We start from the raw sequence: 18,374 nt of genomic DNA, 5'->3' as shown, positions 1-18,374 counted from the left end.
TATTTTAACAAGGAAAAGAAATGTTAGGAAAAAAAACCTTCATTATTTTAAAAAGAAATTTTTAAATTAAAAACCTTTAAGAGTTGCAGATTCTTGGTCAGCCAATTTGTTCCACCTCGTTTCTGAAAATAAGAATGCTGTGCGCAAAGTTCATCCCTCCTCCCCCCCCCATCGAAAATTATTACAGATAGTCTCAAATTTTGTTTCCTGGTCTTTAATTTTGTAAAGATTATTCCAGGAGGAAGAGCCCCGAACACCCCGCCATCTAACAACACCAAAAATCGTCTAAGTAGCGATTTTGAATTTTCAATTTCGAAAAATTACCAGCCCCTTAACCTTATCAAATATAGCCTACAACCGCATTTTTAAGAGTTCAATTTCGAAAAATTCCTGGGGCGGGGCCTTTGAAATCCGTCCCTCTAATATCAATAAAGAATGTCGAAAATTGTGTTTTTTTGTGTTTTTAAAGCTACAATTTTGCTAGTTTTAAGGGTATGAATCTCTGAATTTTTCCCTCTAATATCATTGAAGAAAGTCTAAAAACTTTTGTTTTAAGGACTTCAATGTCGAAAAACTTCCAGAAGAGAGTCGCCATTGGAACTCCCCTCTCCTCAATATCTTCAGATTGTCAAAAATTTCGTTTTTTACTTGACTTGATTCACTTAACGCCTAGTGGCGTATGAGGTCGCTAGCGTGGCATTCCATCCCAACCGGTTTAATGCCGACTTACTGGCACTCACCCAGCTTGGCTAACCAAAGGCATTTCTTTCTGGAGCTTCAATTTTGAAACATTGGTTGAGGGTGGTAAATCGACTCAAATAATCGATATTCTAGTAGTTCAATAATTCTTGGCATTCTACGGCTTTTTTACCGTTTGATAATATTCTATTTGCATCCATGACATTTCCTAAACCCCAGTTCTTTCTTTAACATGCACAAATGCAGTCTATAATTACGTTTTTAAGACAAATTTCAAAAAAATTCTGGGGAGGGCCCCGAACATTTGCTTTCTTTAATATTACCAAAGATCATCTCCCAGTTTTGACCTCCCAACGGTCCTGTTAGTTTTTGTATGTCTGTTATATATTACATATATACCATATGTCTGAGAGAATTTTTTTAAAGTGCTCCCCCTCCCTCCCCCCCTTTCAAACGGAAAAAAAAACTACTTTCAAGTAGTGCACCTACTCTTCTTTTAACTTCAGATGGAATGCAATCGCGTTTTTAAGACTATAATTTTTAAACATTTTTTGAAGAATCCCCATCCTCCTTCCGCTAACTTCATCGAAGATCGACTGAAATTGCGTTTATGGCAGGTGCACAGTCCCTCAAATTATCATCCCCATCGCCTCTCCCTTGCATTCGTGCTTACATTTTTGCATTTTGTTATTTAAGGCTATACTAAAACAATTGTTTACACTGAAAAGGTTATGCGCATCAATTACTTTTATTGCAATAATAAATCACAATACCTTGTTGTATTTTTTTCTTGATGGGGTGAGTGAGGGGGGGGGGGGGGCGCCAAAAATTAACGTCCTAGGTGTCACCCGTTGTGATAACTCCACTATAAAATCCTATTATGTCCTACATTAGTTTGTTTAAATTATTTTTCGCTTCCAGTAGCAATGCATTTTTACTAAATATTTTTTTTCCCTAGCGGGAGAATAGTTGAATGTTCAAAAGTATAGAAAATGTGGATAACAAACAAAAAATGTTGATTTTTCTCTTTGCGAATTCATTTGGTGGGGTGGAGGGGGGGGGGGGCGCCAGGTGTGTGGGGGCGCCGGAATTGAAAAAAAAAGTGCCCCCTCCTGAGCCGAATCCTGGATCCGCGCCTGAATAAGTAAACACGGAGGGAATGCGAGGTTAAAATAAAAGTTTAAAAACTGAATAATACTGGAGCAGTACTATACCTTCAGGTAGCAATTTGATTATTCAGTGGTAGTTTGAGAAAATAACTGAATGACAAAATTCGCCCTTAAAATAATGTGTCTGGGGCCTCCGTGGCAGAAACTTCATCTTCTAAGTCGGAGGCAGATGCTTGCACGGAGGGGGGGGGGGGGGAGGTGCGAAGGGAAGCCTGTTGGCCCGAGCCCGAGCTTGAAGGGGGGGCCCGAAATTTTTAAAATATGGTTTGAAATATCTGTAGGGATGTTGAGGTAAACAATGTGGAGGGGGCCCCCGTAAAAATCATTTGTAACGAGCCCCAAAATTTCTGTGCACGCCCCTGGTCGTGGGTTCGATTCCCACTAGAGTACTGGGTGTTATTTAAATCTCTTGTGTTGTAAATCTTTCCTCTAGTCAGGAGGCAAAGATTTTTGCACGCAATCCTCTATGTATGTGAAGCTTTTTAGCTTATGTTTAAATATTTTTTTTATTTATACAGAAACTACACAGTTTCATACACATAGAGGACTGCATACAAGGTGCCTTGCCTCCGGACACACACAGGAAAGATTTACAGCACAAGAGAAGGAAATGGCCCCCATGGTAGGGGGCGGGAATCGAACCCACGACCTCCGGTAGAAGACGAAGATTCAACCACAGAGCCACGGAGGCCCCTTTCTGTATGAATAAATAAAGTAAATAAAATGATATGCACAATTGCAACGTGTTCTTCGTACCTGAGAGCTTCTATTTTGGAGAGCTTCTTGCCGGCCGGCTTGCAGCAAGGCAGCTTCTGCCTGAGCAGGTCGAAGGCCTTGTTCATGTCCCTCATTCGGCAGCGCTCGCGGTCGCAAGCACTCTTCTTCTGCTCTTCGCGCGTCATGCCGCTAGGGCACCGGCGGCGTTCTGCAAAAAACGTCACATAAGAATTACGTCATTTTCTGAATTTGACCGTCGTTTTTAGCCTACTTTCCCAGTAAAAGTCAGAAAAAGAAGAAAAAAGCATGAAAGAAGGCTTAATGCATCTTAAAAATATCGCGAAAAACAAAAAAAGTCAAAAATAAATAAAATAATTAAATAAATATCGAAAAATTAAAAATTGGAAAGTAGGGTATTGAGATGGGGAAAAATGTCTGTTGGTCGGTCTGTCGGTCTGTCCCCCCCTTTAATAACTTTTGAATGAATAGTCCGATTCGAACAAACTTTTTTTTGTTCGAAAGATCTCGGCAAGGACATCTCCTTCCCATATTTCACTTTTTTATTTGAACTATTTTTTGTTCAATTTTGAACAGTTCAAAAAAACTTAACATTAGCGCCTACGGGGAAATTGAAGGCAATTCCGAACTGTGAGGCGAATTTGCTTCAAACAAACTTCGTAGGAAAAAGCTTTTGATAAAAAACTTGTATATAAAATATCTTTTTGATTTGAACAATTTTTCGTTCAATTTTGAACAGTTCAAATTTCTTAATATTAGCGCCTACGGGGAAACTGAAAGTCAATGTAGATTCCGTACTTGAAGGCGGGTTTACTTCAAACAAATTTTGTTGGAAATAGCTCTTGGCGCCAAACTTCAGACTCCGACTCTGAGAATTTAGGGGTACCTGACTCCGACTCCGACTCCTGTGCCCGACAATTAATCGGACTCCGACTCCCCGACTTCGACTCTGACTTCGTAGCTTTGGCAAAAATTTATATACGGAGGACAAATGACTGAGTTCGATTCTCGGATATTCGACTCCGACTCCTTTATCTCAAAATGAGATTGACTCTGACTCCGACTCCACAGATATGGTTTTAACTGCGAAATAATTATTGTTGATATGACTTTTTTTTTATTTTCACGCTAAAGTTTTAATTTAGGTATTTAGTTTTCGGGGAATAAACTTGAAGTCATTTATGTTTCTACATAAAGATATGCACAGACGATTTTTTTTTTTTTTTTTTTTTGACAATGAAAATTATTTCAAGTTGACATTTTATTGTTTTTCTTTTTTTTTGGTAAGTGCATTAATTCATTCAAAAAATGTTTTTGGCAACAGGGGATAAAAGAAACGATTTTTTTTTTGATATAATGTATTTATTTTAATGAGCTTATTAATTTTAATTATTATTTTTTCGTTTTGAAAGCTGTTGTAGATTTTTTTAAATGGAAAAATGTGTATTAGCTGCTTTGTTTAAAAGTTGCTGCTATTTTATTTGATGTTTTTTTTTTACATATCTAATTTTTTTAGATGAGTGAGGAATATTTTATTCCTAGAAATCAGCTTAAAGTATTTTAAAAATATGTTTTAAACAATTTGCGATTTTAGCTATTTTTGAGAATATTGATCAGGTACTAGAAAGTAGTATGGGTATACGGGAAAGTAGGCTCGTCTAGTTCTAGACAGAACTTCTTGTTGATTTACTTAATTTGCCAATAAGTTTCAAGACGCGAAAATTACGACGCGTGTCATCATTTTGGGTCCCCCGCAACTGATGTCACGCGTTGAGGGGGAGGAGGTTCGTGAAAGTGTGACAGTTTGTGACTAGGGGGAAGTGGTACAAAAAGTGGTACATTAATCTTTTTTTTTTTTTTTTTGAATAAAAATATATTTAGTATAAAGTGTGACAAGTCGAGGGGAAGGGGTAAGGTGAAGTGTGACGTATTGTGATAACAGGAGGGAGGGGTGTCAAAAATGTTGAAAAGAAGTGTGCTACAAGGGCGGCCATATGAAGGGGGGCAAGTGGGGACTCAACCTCCCCCTCCCTTCCTAGAATTTCCTAAAATTAGAACTTCCTTGCTTTTAGTACGTTTTTCTTTGCAAAAATGTAAAAACATTTCTTTTCCAGCCATTAATGAATAAGTTGATAAAAATGTCAAATTTTAATAACTCTAATATGTACTAAAATCAGTTTCTATGGGGAAAATAACCTGCTAAACGATGGGGAAAATATCTGAGCTCCCCCCCCCTTTAAAATTTTGCATATGGGCGACCTTGATGTGCCATCATTTATGGACAGCCCCTTTGAAACTTTTTACACAAAAATTGGTATAAAAGTCTCCTTTATTGATGTAAATGCAAGATAGTTTTTTTGCAACACAAAATGCGACAAGTATTTCGCTATCATCCTTCATGAATCGATTGAATTGCAACTTTCATTGGTTTGTACTAATAAGATATTTAAAAGTTCAATGATGCAGAAAACTTTCCGCAAAACAGTATTAGTTTTTCACAGGTAACTGGTGAAACCCTTGAAATCCCGAATCGTAACCCGGAAATTATCTGCGACGTTACGGAATTTTCTTATACTGTTGTTCTGTTTTAAAACTCTAGCTGGTTTTCCTAAAATTACAACTATAATTATATGTTGACATTATTTGGAAGCCTTAGCGTCCTGTCAATTTACTTGGTTGTACTTTTCGCTGAATTCATTTCATTTTTTTTGAAAAGGAGGATTTTTTGTAGAAAACTTTCATCATAAAATTCACAATATGAAAGTTCGGAATCATTTTTTCCCCCCATTCAGCAGTTCAAACACTGTCTGCCCACGTTTGGCATGGAATTGACAAGCAGTCAGCTTTAGGACCAGCCCATCTGAATGAGGGAGGAAAAAAAAAAAAGCGCGTATTTCTTTTATTTCAATGAGACTCTGCTTAATTTAAAAGCTAACACAAATCTGCGAAGGCAAAACGGGCTTCCCTGAAAAGTTGTACATTTGTCCGTTTCCTTCTGAAAACCAGATGTCCGCTTTTCTATCTCATTGATGGTCAAACAGTATGTTCCCACCATTGAAAAAACTCCCAATTGGAGCAGACGTTTTGTGCAAAGACAGGACATATTTCACTGCAATCACTGCAAAGACATGACATGGGAATACTGGTGTGTAATACAAAAGCAATAAGGTTAACATTTACAAGCAAAATCGTTCCCTGGCTTTAAAATCCTTGAAAACCCCCCCAAGACAATTTTTACAAACAAGGACAACACTAAAAAACAAGACGGTATGGACTGATCTCGAACGCATGATAAGCCTAATTGGTAACCTCTGTCGAATCTAAAAGGGAGGGAGGAGGGGAAGAGCAAGCTAGCAAATTCACCCCTTTTCTGTGTGTGTGTGTGGGGGGGGTGTAGTTGAAACTAAATATAAAACTTGAAGAAAGATATGAAAAAGCCCTGGTTCGAAAAAAAAAATGTAGATCCGTCACTGGCTGTAACGCAAAACAAAAAAGTAAAAATAGCAGTAATCGTGTCCTAATACCATATCTTTATTTGAATTACTTTTTACGTTATTCGAGCTAATTCCAGTAATTAACTGGAACTGAAACATGAGATTTATTCCACAATAACACAATAACTGCATAAAATGCTTTTAACCTCATCATTACAGATGTACCCAATCGGAGACATTAAAGAAAAAAAAATCGTAAGTAATATTCTTTCGCTTAAAAATTATTTTTAACTAGTGCATTGAACACGTTCTAATTTCATTATCGTAACGTCAATGACAGCATAGGATACATTTTTTAAAGGTTATTCACAAACAAAATTATTAGCAGCTGCAGAATTATTAGCAGCACAAAGCTGGTCCTCCTTGTAAGGTTAAACGTTAAGTTATTTTCCTCCTTTTTTTTTGCATTAAAGTGTTTTATTTTGGAAAGTTTCTAACTTGAAAGCAAGCCATGAAAATTTCATGCACAGGTTTTATTTACGTGTACCTTTTTCAAGTTCAAATGAAAGCATATCATTTTTTAACCTTCCCTCTAACTCCCCCCCCCCCACCAGAAAAAAGTCAAATACTTTCGAGTATTTTTTTAGTTTTTAAGTTATTAGCGTGCCACTCGATAACAATTTTTGAACTGATTTTTTTTTCTTGGATCTAAAGAAGTTAAAACTAATAATACCCATACACAATTTCAAAATTTTTTCATTCAATCTTTGATAAATGTTTATTCAAATAAAAGCAAGATCTTAAAGCTACGGTTAAAATTTCTCTCGAAAACCTAGTCCGTATTGAGTTTCGGCTATCTTGCAAAGATTGTTGATATATGTCGAGATCGTACTTATTTCGGGCAACAACAAATGTGTGCTATGTTTTGAACACAAAAAAGCCCCATCGACAAATATACTTTCAGCTTTTATTCAATTGTAGTGGAACCAGGCTCGGACTGGCCCGCCTGCCAACCTGCCCGAGGGCAGGTGCGCCCTTCCTCCTTTTTAAGATGAAATTTTTTCAGCAAACTTTTTTTCAGCAAACGCCTTTGCTAAAAAACAAAATAAAACCTTGTCTTGCAAATTCAGAACGAAAGTTTTCTAATTGATTCGAAAGCTCTCATATCTTCCCCTTTTGAAGTTTCGAAAATTTTCCTCCGAACCCGCTTTCCCTAATGTTATCGTCTAAAATTTTTCGTCTTTTGAGTTTCAATTTCGCAAAATTGCCGGGAAAAGTTCCTTCTATCCCATCCCCTCTCTTCCCGTAATGTTTCCAAAGATGACGAACAAGAGCGTTTTTAAGACTCTTATTTCAAAAAAAAGAAAAGGGAAGAGACCTTCGTATCTTCAATCAAAAAGACTGCCTATTCTGGAACTTCGATTTCGAAAACGTTCTGGAAGAAAGTTTCGAATCGCATTTTTTCCCCTAACGTCATTAAAGATGGACGGCAATAGCGTTTTAGGATTAAAATCAAAAAAAAATTCTGGAGCTGGGGGGAGGCCACTAGACCTTCTCTCTTTATCTTCTAACATCATCGAAATTAGTCTAACTGCATTTTTGAATTACGTGAACGAGTTCATTATTGTTGGTAGAGTCGGAAGTGGTTGCCGTTTGAATACAGTTGTCTAGGCGTTTGTCAGTGAGTTTTTCTACACTTATTTTTGGTAAATTTAATAGTGGAAAAGTTGAATTTCGTATAGATATGTAGCAGTGCGCATTTTATAACATAATGACCACTTGACATCAATGTCGCCTAGTGAAAAAAAAATCACTTAGAAGATGCGAAATCAAACCACTGGGCGACTTCAGAAATTTCGAATGTACTTATTCATTATTTTTTGTAAATTGCCGTTTTTGGCACTTGATTGAAAAAACTAGTGAAACGTGCCTTTACCTAAAAGTTAACAGAGATGACCTACAGTCAAGTTTTTACAATTTCAATGGGAAGTCCACAAAATCTCCCCTCTCCCAAATAAACAAAAATCGTCTAAAATTGTTAAAAAAAATTCCGGGAAAAGGTCACCAAACTCTCTCTCCCCCCACCCCCAACACATCACAAAAAATCGTCTACAACTGTATTTTTATGACTTTAATTCCAAATATTTTGCCGGGGAGAGTTCCTTGACCCCCTCTCTCCAATGCCATCGAAGATTGTCAAAACTTTTGAATTTTTGGAGCTTCCGTTTCGAAAAAATCGCCGGAATAGAAAACTTTTTCGAAAATGTCGCTAATGAGGGCTTTTAAGTACGTTTTTAGAACTTCAATTTCGAAAAAATTCCAGGGGAGAGCCCTCGATCTCGAGTCCTTCTCCTAACGTCAATGAAGACCAACTAACATTATGTTTTTGAAGTTTCAATATTGAAAATTTGACGGTTTTCTCCTGACTCCGTCCCTTCACTTTACGCTACCGAAGATGGCTAACCATCGTATTCAAAAGCTCCAATTTTCAACAATTTCCGATGGAAAGTTGCAAACCCCGTTCCTTTCCGCTACGTCATAAAAGATCGCTTACAACTGCGTTTTTAAGGCTTCAATTTCAAAAAACTTCCGGAGCAGAGCCCCCACGTCTTTCTTTCCTCATCTTTCAACATCATTCAAAGATCGTCTAAAACAGCGTTTTTGGAACTCCTACATTTTTAAAAGTTCTGAACCCCATGTCTTTTGCTATGTCATCACAGATGGCCTACAATTGCGTTTTTGGGACTTCAATTCCAAAATTTTTTCCGGGGTAAAGCCCCGAACCCCCTGGTTTTTAGCAATACTAAAACTGCGTTTTTGAACGACTTTGGAGAACTCATGTCTCTCATCTTTCCCTTCAAGAACACAAAGATAGCAAATAATTGTGTTTTCGAAAATGTACCATTAAATTTCAAAAAAAATCCAGAACGGGAACCCCAAACCTCCCTTCCACTTGTTAACCTCCAAATAGTCTAAAAATGCATTCCGAACAAAAATTTTCGGGAGAAAGCCTGCAAACACTCCTTCTTTTGCGCGAATTTTAAACAAAACTCAAACAGCAAACAAATCCAAAACTATCTTCAAATTTTACTTACAAATACAATTTTAGTATTTCATTATGTTTGGTACGTAAACTGGTAAAAAGAGAAGCCATTTTGGTGCTGCAACCTTTCTTTTATAAGGAGAAAAGTACAATTTAGGACATGAATAACAACTGAAAAAAAAACTTCACGAGATTTCAAACGAATCAAAAGTTAAAGGGTTTAATTTAGATAATAGATCTAAAATATTAGTAGAAACTCTTTTTTTAACTTTTTATTCTTGTGTGTGTGATACTCGAAACACTTATAACTTTTATTCAAACTCTTTAAACGAAGCACATTATTCGAAAAAAAAAAAAAAAGAAAAACATGCTTCATTTCTTAAACTTTTTAAAAAATTTTATTTTCATTAGTTCCCCCTCCCCCCTTAATAAATTACTCAATCACCCCTCCCAACAGGATCGTTTGGATCCGCCACTGATCTCTCCCCTAAAATTATCGTCTATATCCTTTTCGCGATCCCCTCCCCCCCTCCATTGGCATGCGCCTTCAGAAAAATTGGGGTACACGCCTTTTTGAGGACCCAGTCCGACCCTGAGTGGAACCAGCCTTGAGGGAAAAGAATCGACCACCTAGAGAAAATCCTATGCAGTAGAGCCCGAAAACTCGGCTTCCGATAACCCGGTTGAAACCGGAAAACTCGGTCACATTGTTTCAGGACGAAACAGTACCGCACGAAAAAATTGTTGTGTGTGCATTCTCAATGACCCGGCATTTTCAAATTCGGCCATTTTTCGGTCTACATTGGGCCGAGTTTTCGGAATTCTACAGCATAACCTATTTTTGAAAAAATATAGTAAGAAAAATGGGTTTCAAAACCAAAAAATTTTCAATGTTCCCCAAACTTCTGGTTTTGTACCCCAAAATGCCCGGCTTTTCTTTTTGCCTCTCCCCCGACATAGAATAAAACATGTTTTTTTTGTGTGTGTGTGAGGGGGTGGGGGGTAAAACAAAGAAAAAAAATCAGCTTAAAATTTGTTTTGGCTCAAACAAATAAGAATGAATAAATGTTATCTCTCTCTCTCTTTTCTGAAAAGTATGTTTTAATGATTGTCTTTATCTTTACTAATAATAAAGCGGAAAGTATCTCTGTCTGGATGTCTGTGACGCGCATATCGTCTAGACCGTTCGGCCGATTTTCATGAAATTTGGCACAAAATTAGTTTGTAGCATGGGGGTGTGCACCTCGAAGCGATTTTTTGAAAATTCGATGTTATTCCTTTTCTATTCCAATTTTAAGAACCTTTTCTGGAGAAAAATTATCATAAGATGGACGGGTAAATTCCGAAATTATCATGACGTGTAATGGGAGAGCGAATAAACATAGCCAATTGGCGAGAAATTTCTGCATCCATTATTTGTAAATATACAGGCGAACGGAATGACCTTTTAATTTTCAACTACGGGCAAAGCCGTGCGGGTACAACTAGTTATAAAATATAAATTAATCTTGTTAACGCTACTGAAAACATAACTACAAAACTGAGCCAATAATTTGAAACTTGAAGAACTTGAGACTGTTGAACTGTCATATCCATAATCTCACAAATAAATGACAGTGCAGATTAAAAAAAAAAACATCATCAACAACGATTTCTGAACTAGCGCGATGTTTTCTACAATTCTACAGCGAAGTATACGATAATAACATACCAGACAAGAAAAGAAACAAGAATGAATTAACTGTATACTTTAAACAGCACTAGGGAAAAATCTAAAAGTGATAACATCTTTGACTAAATAAGATTCATTAATTTCATAACAATATTTGAATTTAATCATAGTACACTCTTTCGATGTTCACTTTTTACAATAATAAAGTAAAAGAAATCAAGATGCAAATTTACCGATGCATTTCCAATGAACCATGAATCCAGAAGAACGTTTATGATAAAATCATGAAAAATAAAATTGTCAATTTTTGTTAATGAAGCGTGGCAGCAGTGGTATATGATTTGATGAATCCTTTGTACAGTGTTTTAATGATTTGGATGAGTATTTAGATGCAAACGGTATAACTTCGCACACCTGCGTCACCAGGTGTTTTAGATGCCAGAGTACTTTTCGGTAAATGAACTTTCGCATTTTTTTATGGGGAAAAGGTGTGTAACGATAATTAGTGTTTGACATAGTGCTATACAGCGACACTGCTGGGAATACTACTTGTGTGAAAGTAATTAGATTTTCAACTACAATATAACCCGATTTAATGAAGGAACTGGAAGAAGTTATCATTTGGGGGGAAACCAGTTTAGGAGGCAGAAATTTTAGTGTTTTTCGTGATTTTTTTCAACAGGAAAGGAATAATCAGAATTTGTTCAAACTTGAAGAATATCTCATTGATGTTTTGAAGTACACTTTGTAATGTTTTCAAGCCATTTCTGGCAGAAACAAAAGAATTAGAGGCTGATGTCCATGGATGGTCGCCATCATCAGAGCTTGTTGCTGGTGTGCATTTCCTGAAGCCACAAATTTTATCTGTTAGCATTATAGTTTTTTTTTTATCGTTATCAACATATTTAATCAGAATTTGAAGCTAATTCTGGATAAAAAAAAAATAAAACATTTAATGCTCTTGAGGTGCTTGATCACAAAATTCACGTTTTTCTACCATTCTTGTTCATCTTTTTCGCATTAAAAAATATTTTTACTAATAATCTACTACTAATCTATCTACTAATAACTAATATTTTTACTAATAACGATCCCAGAATTAGGTTCATGTTGAGTGTAATTGAATAAAGAATATTCACACAAAATTTCAGAACGATTGGTCTATAACGTTTTGTGCTGGACTGCACACCAGTTGAAAAAAAGTCGTTTTGAGAAAAACGCGTTTGAAAAAAAAAAAAACTGCTGTGAATATTTTTGATTCTTCACACTTTTTAAAGTCCTCATAGCATTGAAACTAAACGGAATTTAGAATTGAATTTCGGCAACATATTCTTGAATAGTTCTACTTATATTTTATGACATTAAAAAATTGATTTTTTGACCCGTTTAAACTGCTTTCCCCCTTAAATCGAGGAGCACAGACAGTCAATACATTCAAATCCGGACCAGTGAAATGTATCCTTAAATTAAGGAAATCGTTAAATCAAAGTTATACTGACCTATAAACGAAGTTTGAACCCTTGAAACATCATAGACTCGCAGAAAATTTTTATATAATAACAGATTTTCACGTTTGAAGATATAAAAACAACAGGCAAATTTTAAAATGAAGCTAAAGTTTCGAATTAACTGAACCGTGTGTCGTTCAGGGTTTTTGGAAAATAACGTTTAAATTTCTTTTTTACCGCCAAGCGTGGTGCCAGTCTTACTCAGAGGGCAGGGGGTAGGGGGGGGGGATAGAGTTTTTTATGAGTCACCCTCAAGAAAAATTAAAGTGTAAAACAATTCGTATGTGCGTACAATCACACGAATACATGATATCTGTATACTAGAAAATTGCCCGTTAAAGTATGACGGGTGAAAATTGCTTAGTAATTGCCTGCTTGGTGGTATTTTGATAGTTCAAATTTTAACCCTAACTCCAGTGGATTAACCCTAAATTGCAGTAGATCATGTTCATTGTCGATCACTTTTTCTTTTCTTCACTCTCCTAAAATGACACAATCTTACCAGTAAAACAATTAAGTTACCGGATCCAATTCATTCTTGTCAAAATAAAAGCATTTTCCTGCATGTTAAACATTACCAAAAAAATATTATCAAATCATCATGCCGTTGCACGAGTTTCATTGTGGATGACGTCAGGAGCGTTACTCGATCATTCGCTGTTATATATAAGGATGTAGGTATGCATTTGTTATAAGGGATATCCTTTTCATGAAAAGTTCCCACTAAACTACTGCGTTTGAATGGAAAATAAATTTAACTTGTGGGGGAAATACTGAAAACTTTTTCTGTTGTGTGCATCGTACCGAATATTTGAAATATGAAAATACAGGGTGATCCAAAAGTCATGCAACCCGTAATGAAATATTTTATTTTAAAAATACTATTAATTTTAAGTGCAAATTGTTTGGCTGGCTAGCAATATTATATTGTTCGAAATGAGGCGCCTTTTTTTTTTCTCATTTTCCATGCGCACTGACACTGACACCGGTTTTTTGTTCACAGATCAAGTTGTTTTTTCGCCAAGACCAAAAAAAGTTTCATTCCTGAGCATTATTGTTCAATATATTTATTCATTTGGTGTTACTGTTGAAACCTTTCGAAAAACACTTCAGACAACATTCCTCCGATTAATATCTCACTTTCTATAAACTGAAAGTGGTATCAAGTAATGGACGCTCATTTTTACTATATGGAAACACGATATGGAAATCGTGATTTGCAAAATGTTAAATTTCCCTTCCAAAGAGAATTAGGATCTCTAATTATATGGGCTTATAACGAGCTCTGAAGCCAGTTGGAATTTAAGTTTATCTTGTTCTTTTTTAAGAACTGAAAGCTTAAAATTAAGTTAATGCTTTAGCTATTGTCAACGGACAAAGTCATTCATTGATGGAGATTGCATTGAAAAACTTGGTTCTGTGTTCTTTATTGAAGACTAGTGGTACTCGCACAGCTTTGCCCGTAGTAGAAAATTACAAGGTCATTAGGTTCGCCTGTATATTTACAAATCATGGATGATGAATTTCCAGCCAATTTGCTATGTTAATTTGCTCGTTCATGTTACGGTTTCACATTATGACAATTTGGTAAGATACTCATCCATGGTTTGATAATCTGCTCAATAAAATGTTCTTAAAACCGTAATAGAAAAAGAACCAAATGGAGTTTTCGAAAAATCGCTTCGAGGTGCACATCCCCATGCTACAAACTTAATTCTGTGCACAATTTCGTGGAAAACGGCCGAACGGTTTAGGCGATATGACACAGAGAGACATCCCGACAGAGAAACGGACAGATATCTTGATATCCAGACAAACTTAGAGCTTTATTATTAGTAAAGAATACTGTTATTCACCGAAAATCCAGATTTCTAAAATAGAAAATCTTCGCATTCGGCAACTTTTTTTTCATCCTGACAAAAAACTACGTTGACAGCAATACAAAACTAAAAGCTAATGAAAGTGTTAGTGCGCAAGGAAAATGGAAATAAAAATAGCGTATTCTGAAAAAAAAAGTGTTGAAAACAAGGCAAAAAATTTGCAGTTAAAGCTACTGTGATTTTAAAAACAAAATCTTTTCTAATGTGATACGTGACCTTTGGATCCCCCTGTAGAACTTGCATGTTAGTTGCCAGGCCACTGATGTTTCAAGGATGTAGGGGAGAGATGGGAAGGCCCATGGGGTCCGGACCCCTCCCCCTCCTGATGGGTCTCCGTCTCTTTTCTCAGTTCTTGTATTATAAACTGGCAATTATTAAAGTTTCATTAATTGTAAATAAAAAAATTCGTTAATCAATTTTACCTAATGGCTTAAAACTTTGATCAACTAATTAATTTTAAGCAAAATTCAAATTTTATTTTATGTAGCAAACAAACAGACCGACAAACACATTTTTCTCATCTCAAAACGCGATTTTCGTATTTTTGATTTTTCGATATTTAATTAATTTTAATATCGAATATTTCATTCCTTTAAAGTAACGCAAAGTAACAACGTCTAAAAAGCACAAATTCGCAGATTACTGCAGACATATGTTTCGGCGTTTCAGGGAACGCCTTAATCAATGCAAAACGTAGTGAGCTTATGGATGAAAAGACATCCGACAAAAAGGCGTTCCTTGAAACGCCGAAACATATGTCTGCAGTAATCTGCGAATTTGTGCTTTTTAGACGTTGTTACTTTACGTTACTTAACAGTTCAGCACAAAGGTATTTATTTATCTTATTTCATTCCTTTATTTATTTTTGACTTCCTTTTGTTTTTAGCGATACTTTTAAGATGCATATTAAAAATTAAAAATCATGAAGCCATGATGTTTTTTTTTTCTTCTTTTTTATTTTACTTTAACGGAAAAATAGGATCAAAGAAAGGAGAATTAAAGATGAGATTGATACAAAGGATTCTAAAATCGATAAATGAAAGGGTTACTAAGATGAATAAGCGGCTATTGAAGCAAATAAAGATGTCCCCTCCCCTGAGGTATAGCTTTTGTAGCGCTGTTTGATTTCTTGAGATAGTTACGTTTTGTTTACCCCATTTTACACAGAAACTCTTTTTTATTTCGCTTGATAATTTATTCAGTGCAAGCAGTTCAGATAGGAGCTTTCCTATAGAAATTTTTCTATGAGCGAATAGTGGAAAGCATAAGACACAGGAGTATAAGATCTTTCAGATGGCCATTTCACTTGACAAACATAATTTAAAAAAAAAAAAAAAAAAATCCTAATGGATGTTTCAGCACAAACGATTTATTTCTTTTTCTGATTTGAAAAATAAAAATCAATATTTTAAGATTTTGGCATAAATTAATTAAAAATTAGTTTCAGCAACAAAATATTAAAAATCGAAAATCGCCACCAACCTTTTGCTTTGATAGATCTTCTCCGGAATACAAATGCATCTTTTCTTGTTTTAAAATTTTTAGAAACTGAAGATCTACTTCTAGCCGAATTCCCATAACATGGAACGTTCAAGAACGGAGCAGAAGATGACGAAGGCGCATCATAAAAATTATAACTTGGAACAACAATTGGTGTTCGAAGCTCAGTGAAAGTTGCCCCACCACTGCTGCCAAAATAAGAATTATAGGTATCGTAGTGAATTGAATTTTCCTGAGAGTTCTGAATTTCGCAGAGTGGAACTTGTAGTTGATCCGTTCCGTTACTATGCCACGCAGTTTGAGTGAAAACACTTGAATCTTCTGGTTGTAATTCCGAATCAATTTTTTCAGAATCTTCCATTGAATTGCCGATGATAGCCATTTTACCGAGGGAATTTTCGTTACAAACTAATGATAAGATATCCTGATTGGACATAGTATTTATTTCACTATTTTCTATTTCTTCCATATTGTTTTATTTATGCTCGATATATCATGAAATAAGAAAGTAAGACGAGTTTTTCTAAAAAAACTGATGGCAACAAATACAAATCAAACTCTTATTTGTTCTCTAAGAATTTTATCAAATGTGAAACATAAAATATCGAACAAGAAAAATATTTCTCCGAACTGCATAAAAAAAGGGTTTTTATATTTTCCAGATACAAAACACAACTGTAGAAGTTTGTTTCTTTCATTTTTTACCTCATTTAGAATAATCATATCGAAACGAAAATAAAAGTTACTACGCCTACCTATCAAAGCTAACAGAACGCCATTGGATGGTTGTTTTCCTGTTTACATCACCGACAGTAAAAATTTAGCTCTTGGCTTCACGATTGGTTGAAAAGAAATAATAAGCATCAATACATCTGCGTTTGGTGCTTTATGTCCTTTAATTAACAAACCGGCGGGGTCTTTTTAATTTCCCCATTATTAATCTATTGCCAACATGAAACTTTCAACAAGGAAAAGTGCAGACTTTTTTCGGGAAATGTTTAACATTTAGAACAGAACTAAAGGTTTTCCACACATTTTCCACACAAAACAATTTGAAGACTCAAAATAGTTTGAAGAATGCATTACTTTTTTAAAGCCTTTACAATTTAAATCTTCAATACGCATTTGATTTGTTCAGCATTTGAATGTAAAATTTGATTGTAATATTACAGACTATATTATGACGACGATTAAGATTTTATAAGCGTAGATAATGTGCGGGGGGGGGGGGGGAGGGGATAATAGTTTTTTTTGCTTAAAAATTTACTAATTTTTACTAGCGTTAGCAATTTTTTTAGTTTTATTGAAATCGGAAAACGACTTGAGAAAAAAATAATCGCTCTTAGCAAGTTTCTCTTTTTAAAACAAAATGCATTTAGACATTTTTACAAAATGAATCAATGTATTGAAGAAAATATTAAAAAAATATTTAGTACTTTTTTTCAGTTATTAAAAAAACATGAACTTAATTCGGAACTCCAGCGCTCGAATACGCTACCTTGCGGTGGTTTATAAAACTGCGAATGCAACTAAAACATTGCCACGTTGCGCTCCACGTGTATCTGTTGACGTAAACGCGGTCAGTTTGTTCTGAGTAACGCATTCAACATGTCTAAGAACGCCTTCAACAACAGAAATTAATTCGTCCCTTAGTAGTATTCTCGAGCTTCTCAAAATAATGTTAGTTTTCCTTATTTCTTTCAAAAAAAGTATTAAATGGTGGAAGCGTAAACAAGAAAACTCTGGATTAACAAAATTGGATAACGTTATACCAGGTAAAATTTTTTATTGTTTTGTATGAATTTGTAAGAATATGAGTTTTTTTTAATCTTAAATTAATTTAACTAATCATATTTTACAGCAGCATTTAGTTGGAATGGACAGTATGCAAAATATTTTCTTGAATTTATTATCGTAGAACAAAATGAAAAATGTTTAACCGAGAAAGAATTTACTTTATTCCTTTTATTCTCAGCTGAAAGGTTTCGCCAAATTTGTTTAGGGTTATAGTTTTGGAATTGTGCGAGCAAAGTAGCCTTGGCGAGATTTCGCGTTTTTAGTTAAACCATTTTTAATTTTTATCATGAGTGGAATAAAATGATAGTAAGATTACAGAATTCGATAAGTAAAAAGAAATAATGGTCAATCAACTGAAAAGAAAACTACCACCATATATAAACTGTGAGTACACATTTTATATATTTTGTTCTGAGTGAATTTGAATAAATATCAGTTTTTCAATTCGATGGAAAAAAAAACGAACTTAACAACATTGACTGGACACTTTTCCTTAACCTAATTCCACATAAATGATTTAAATAACCTTTGTTACTACAGTATCCTACTGAAATAGACAGTATGCAAATAAATTTTCTTGAAAATATTTATCGCAGAATAGACTGAAAAATCCAGAAAGAACGTTAAGAATTTGAACAATAAAAAATAAAAGTTCGCCAAAAATCTGTTTATAGGGTTATGGTTTTAAAATTGTGTGAAAGAATAATGTATCTTGACAAGATTTCGCATATCAGGTAAATCATTTCCATGACGAATGAATTAAATGCATGATTTCTTTTGATATCCAATCATATAGTCATAGAAATAAATTATCTAGTGTTAAACGTTACTCTTGACAGTCTGCCACGTATGTGCACTATGTGACAAAAATGTCAACAAATGCCGGAAATGTCACGAAACTGAACTTAATATGTACTAATGTATAGAAAAAACGGTA

General features: G+C 35.0%; 1 protein-coding gene across 3 annotated transcripts in view; it reads right to left on the bottom strand.

Moving 5' to 3' along the window:
* Positions 1-16,235, bottom strand: part of LOC129228095 (mesoderm posterior protein 1-like) — a 72,677-nt gene extending 56,442 nt beyond the window's left edge. For 2 of the 3 annotated variants that reach the window (XM_054862732.1, XM_054862733.1), the window contains exons 1-2: positions 15,623-16,235; positions 2,625-2,793 (exon numbers count right to left, since the gene is read on the bottom strand). In XM_054862732.1, the coding sequence (XP_054718707.1) occupies positions 2,625-2,793; positions 15,623-16,109 (656 nt within the window). In that variant the 5' untranslated portion in view covers positions 16,110-16,235. Of the gene's footprint in view, positions 1-2,624; positions 2,794-10,985; positions 11,080-15,622 lie in introns of those variants that run through there. The other variant, XM_054862735.1, reaches the window with a different exon arrangement.
* Between the last annotated feature and the right edge of the window lie 2,139 nt (positions 16,236-18,374).

This window comes from Uloborus diversus, chromosome 8, assembly GCF_026930045.1.
Source record: "Uloborus diversus isolate 005 chromosome 8, Udiv.v.3.1, whole genome shotgun sequence".
Lineage (NCBI taxonomy): Eukaryota > Metazoa > Arthropoda > Arachnida > Araneae > Uloboridae > Uloborus > Uloborus diversus.
Note: the sequence above shows the minus strand (reverse complement) of the source record. Positions and strands in the feature narration are given on the sequence as shown.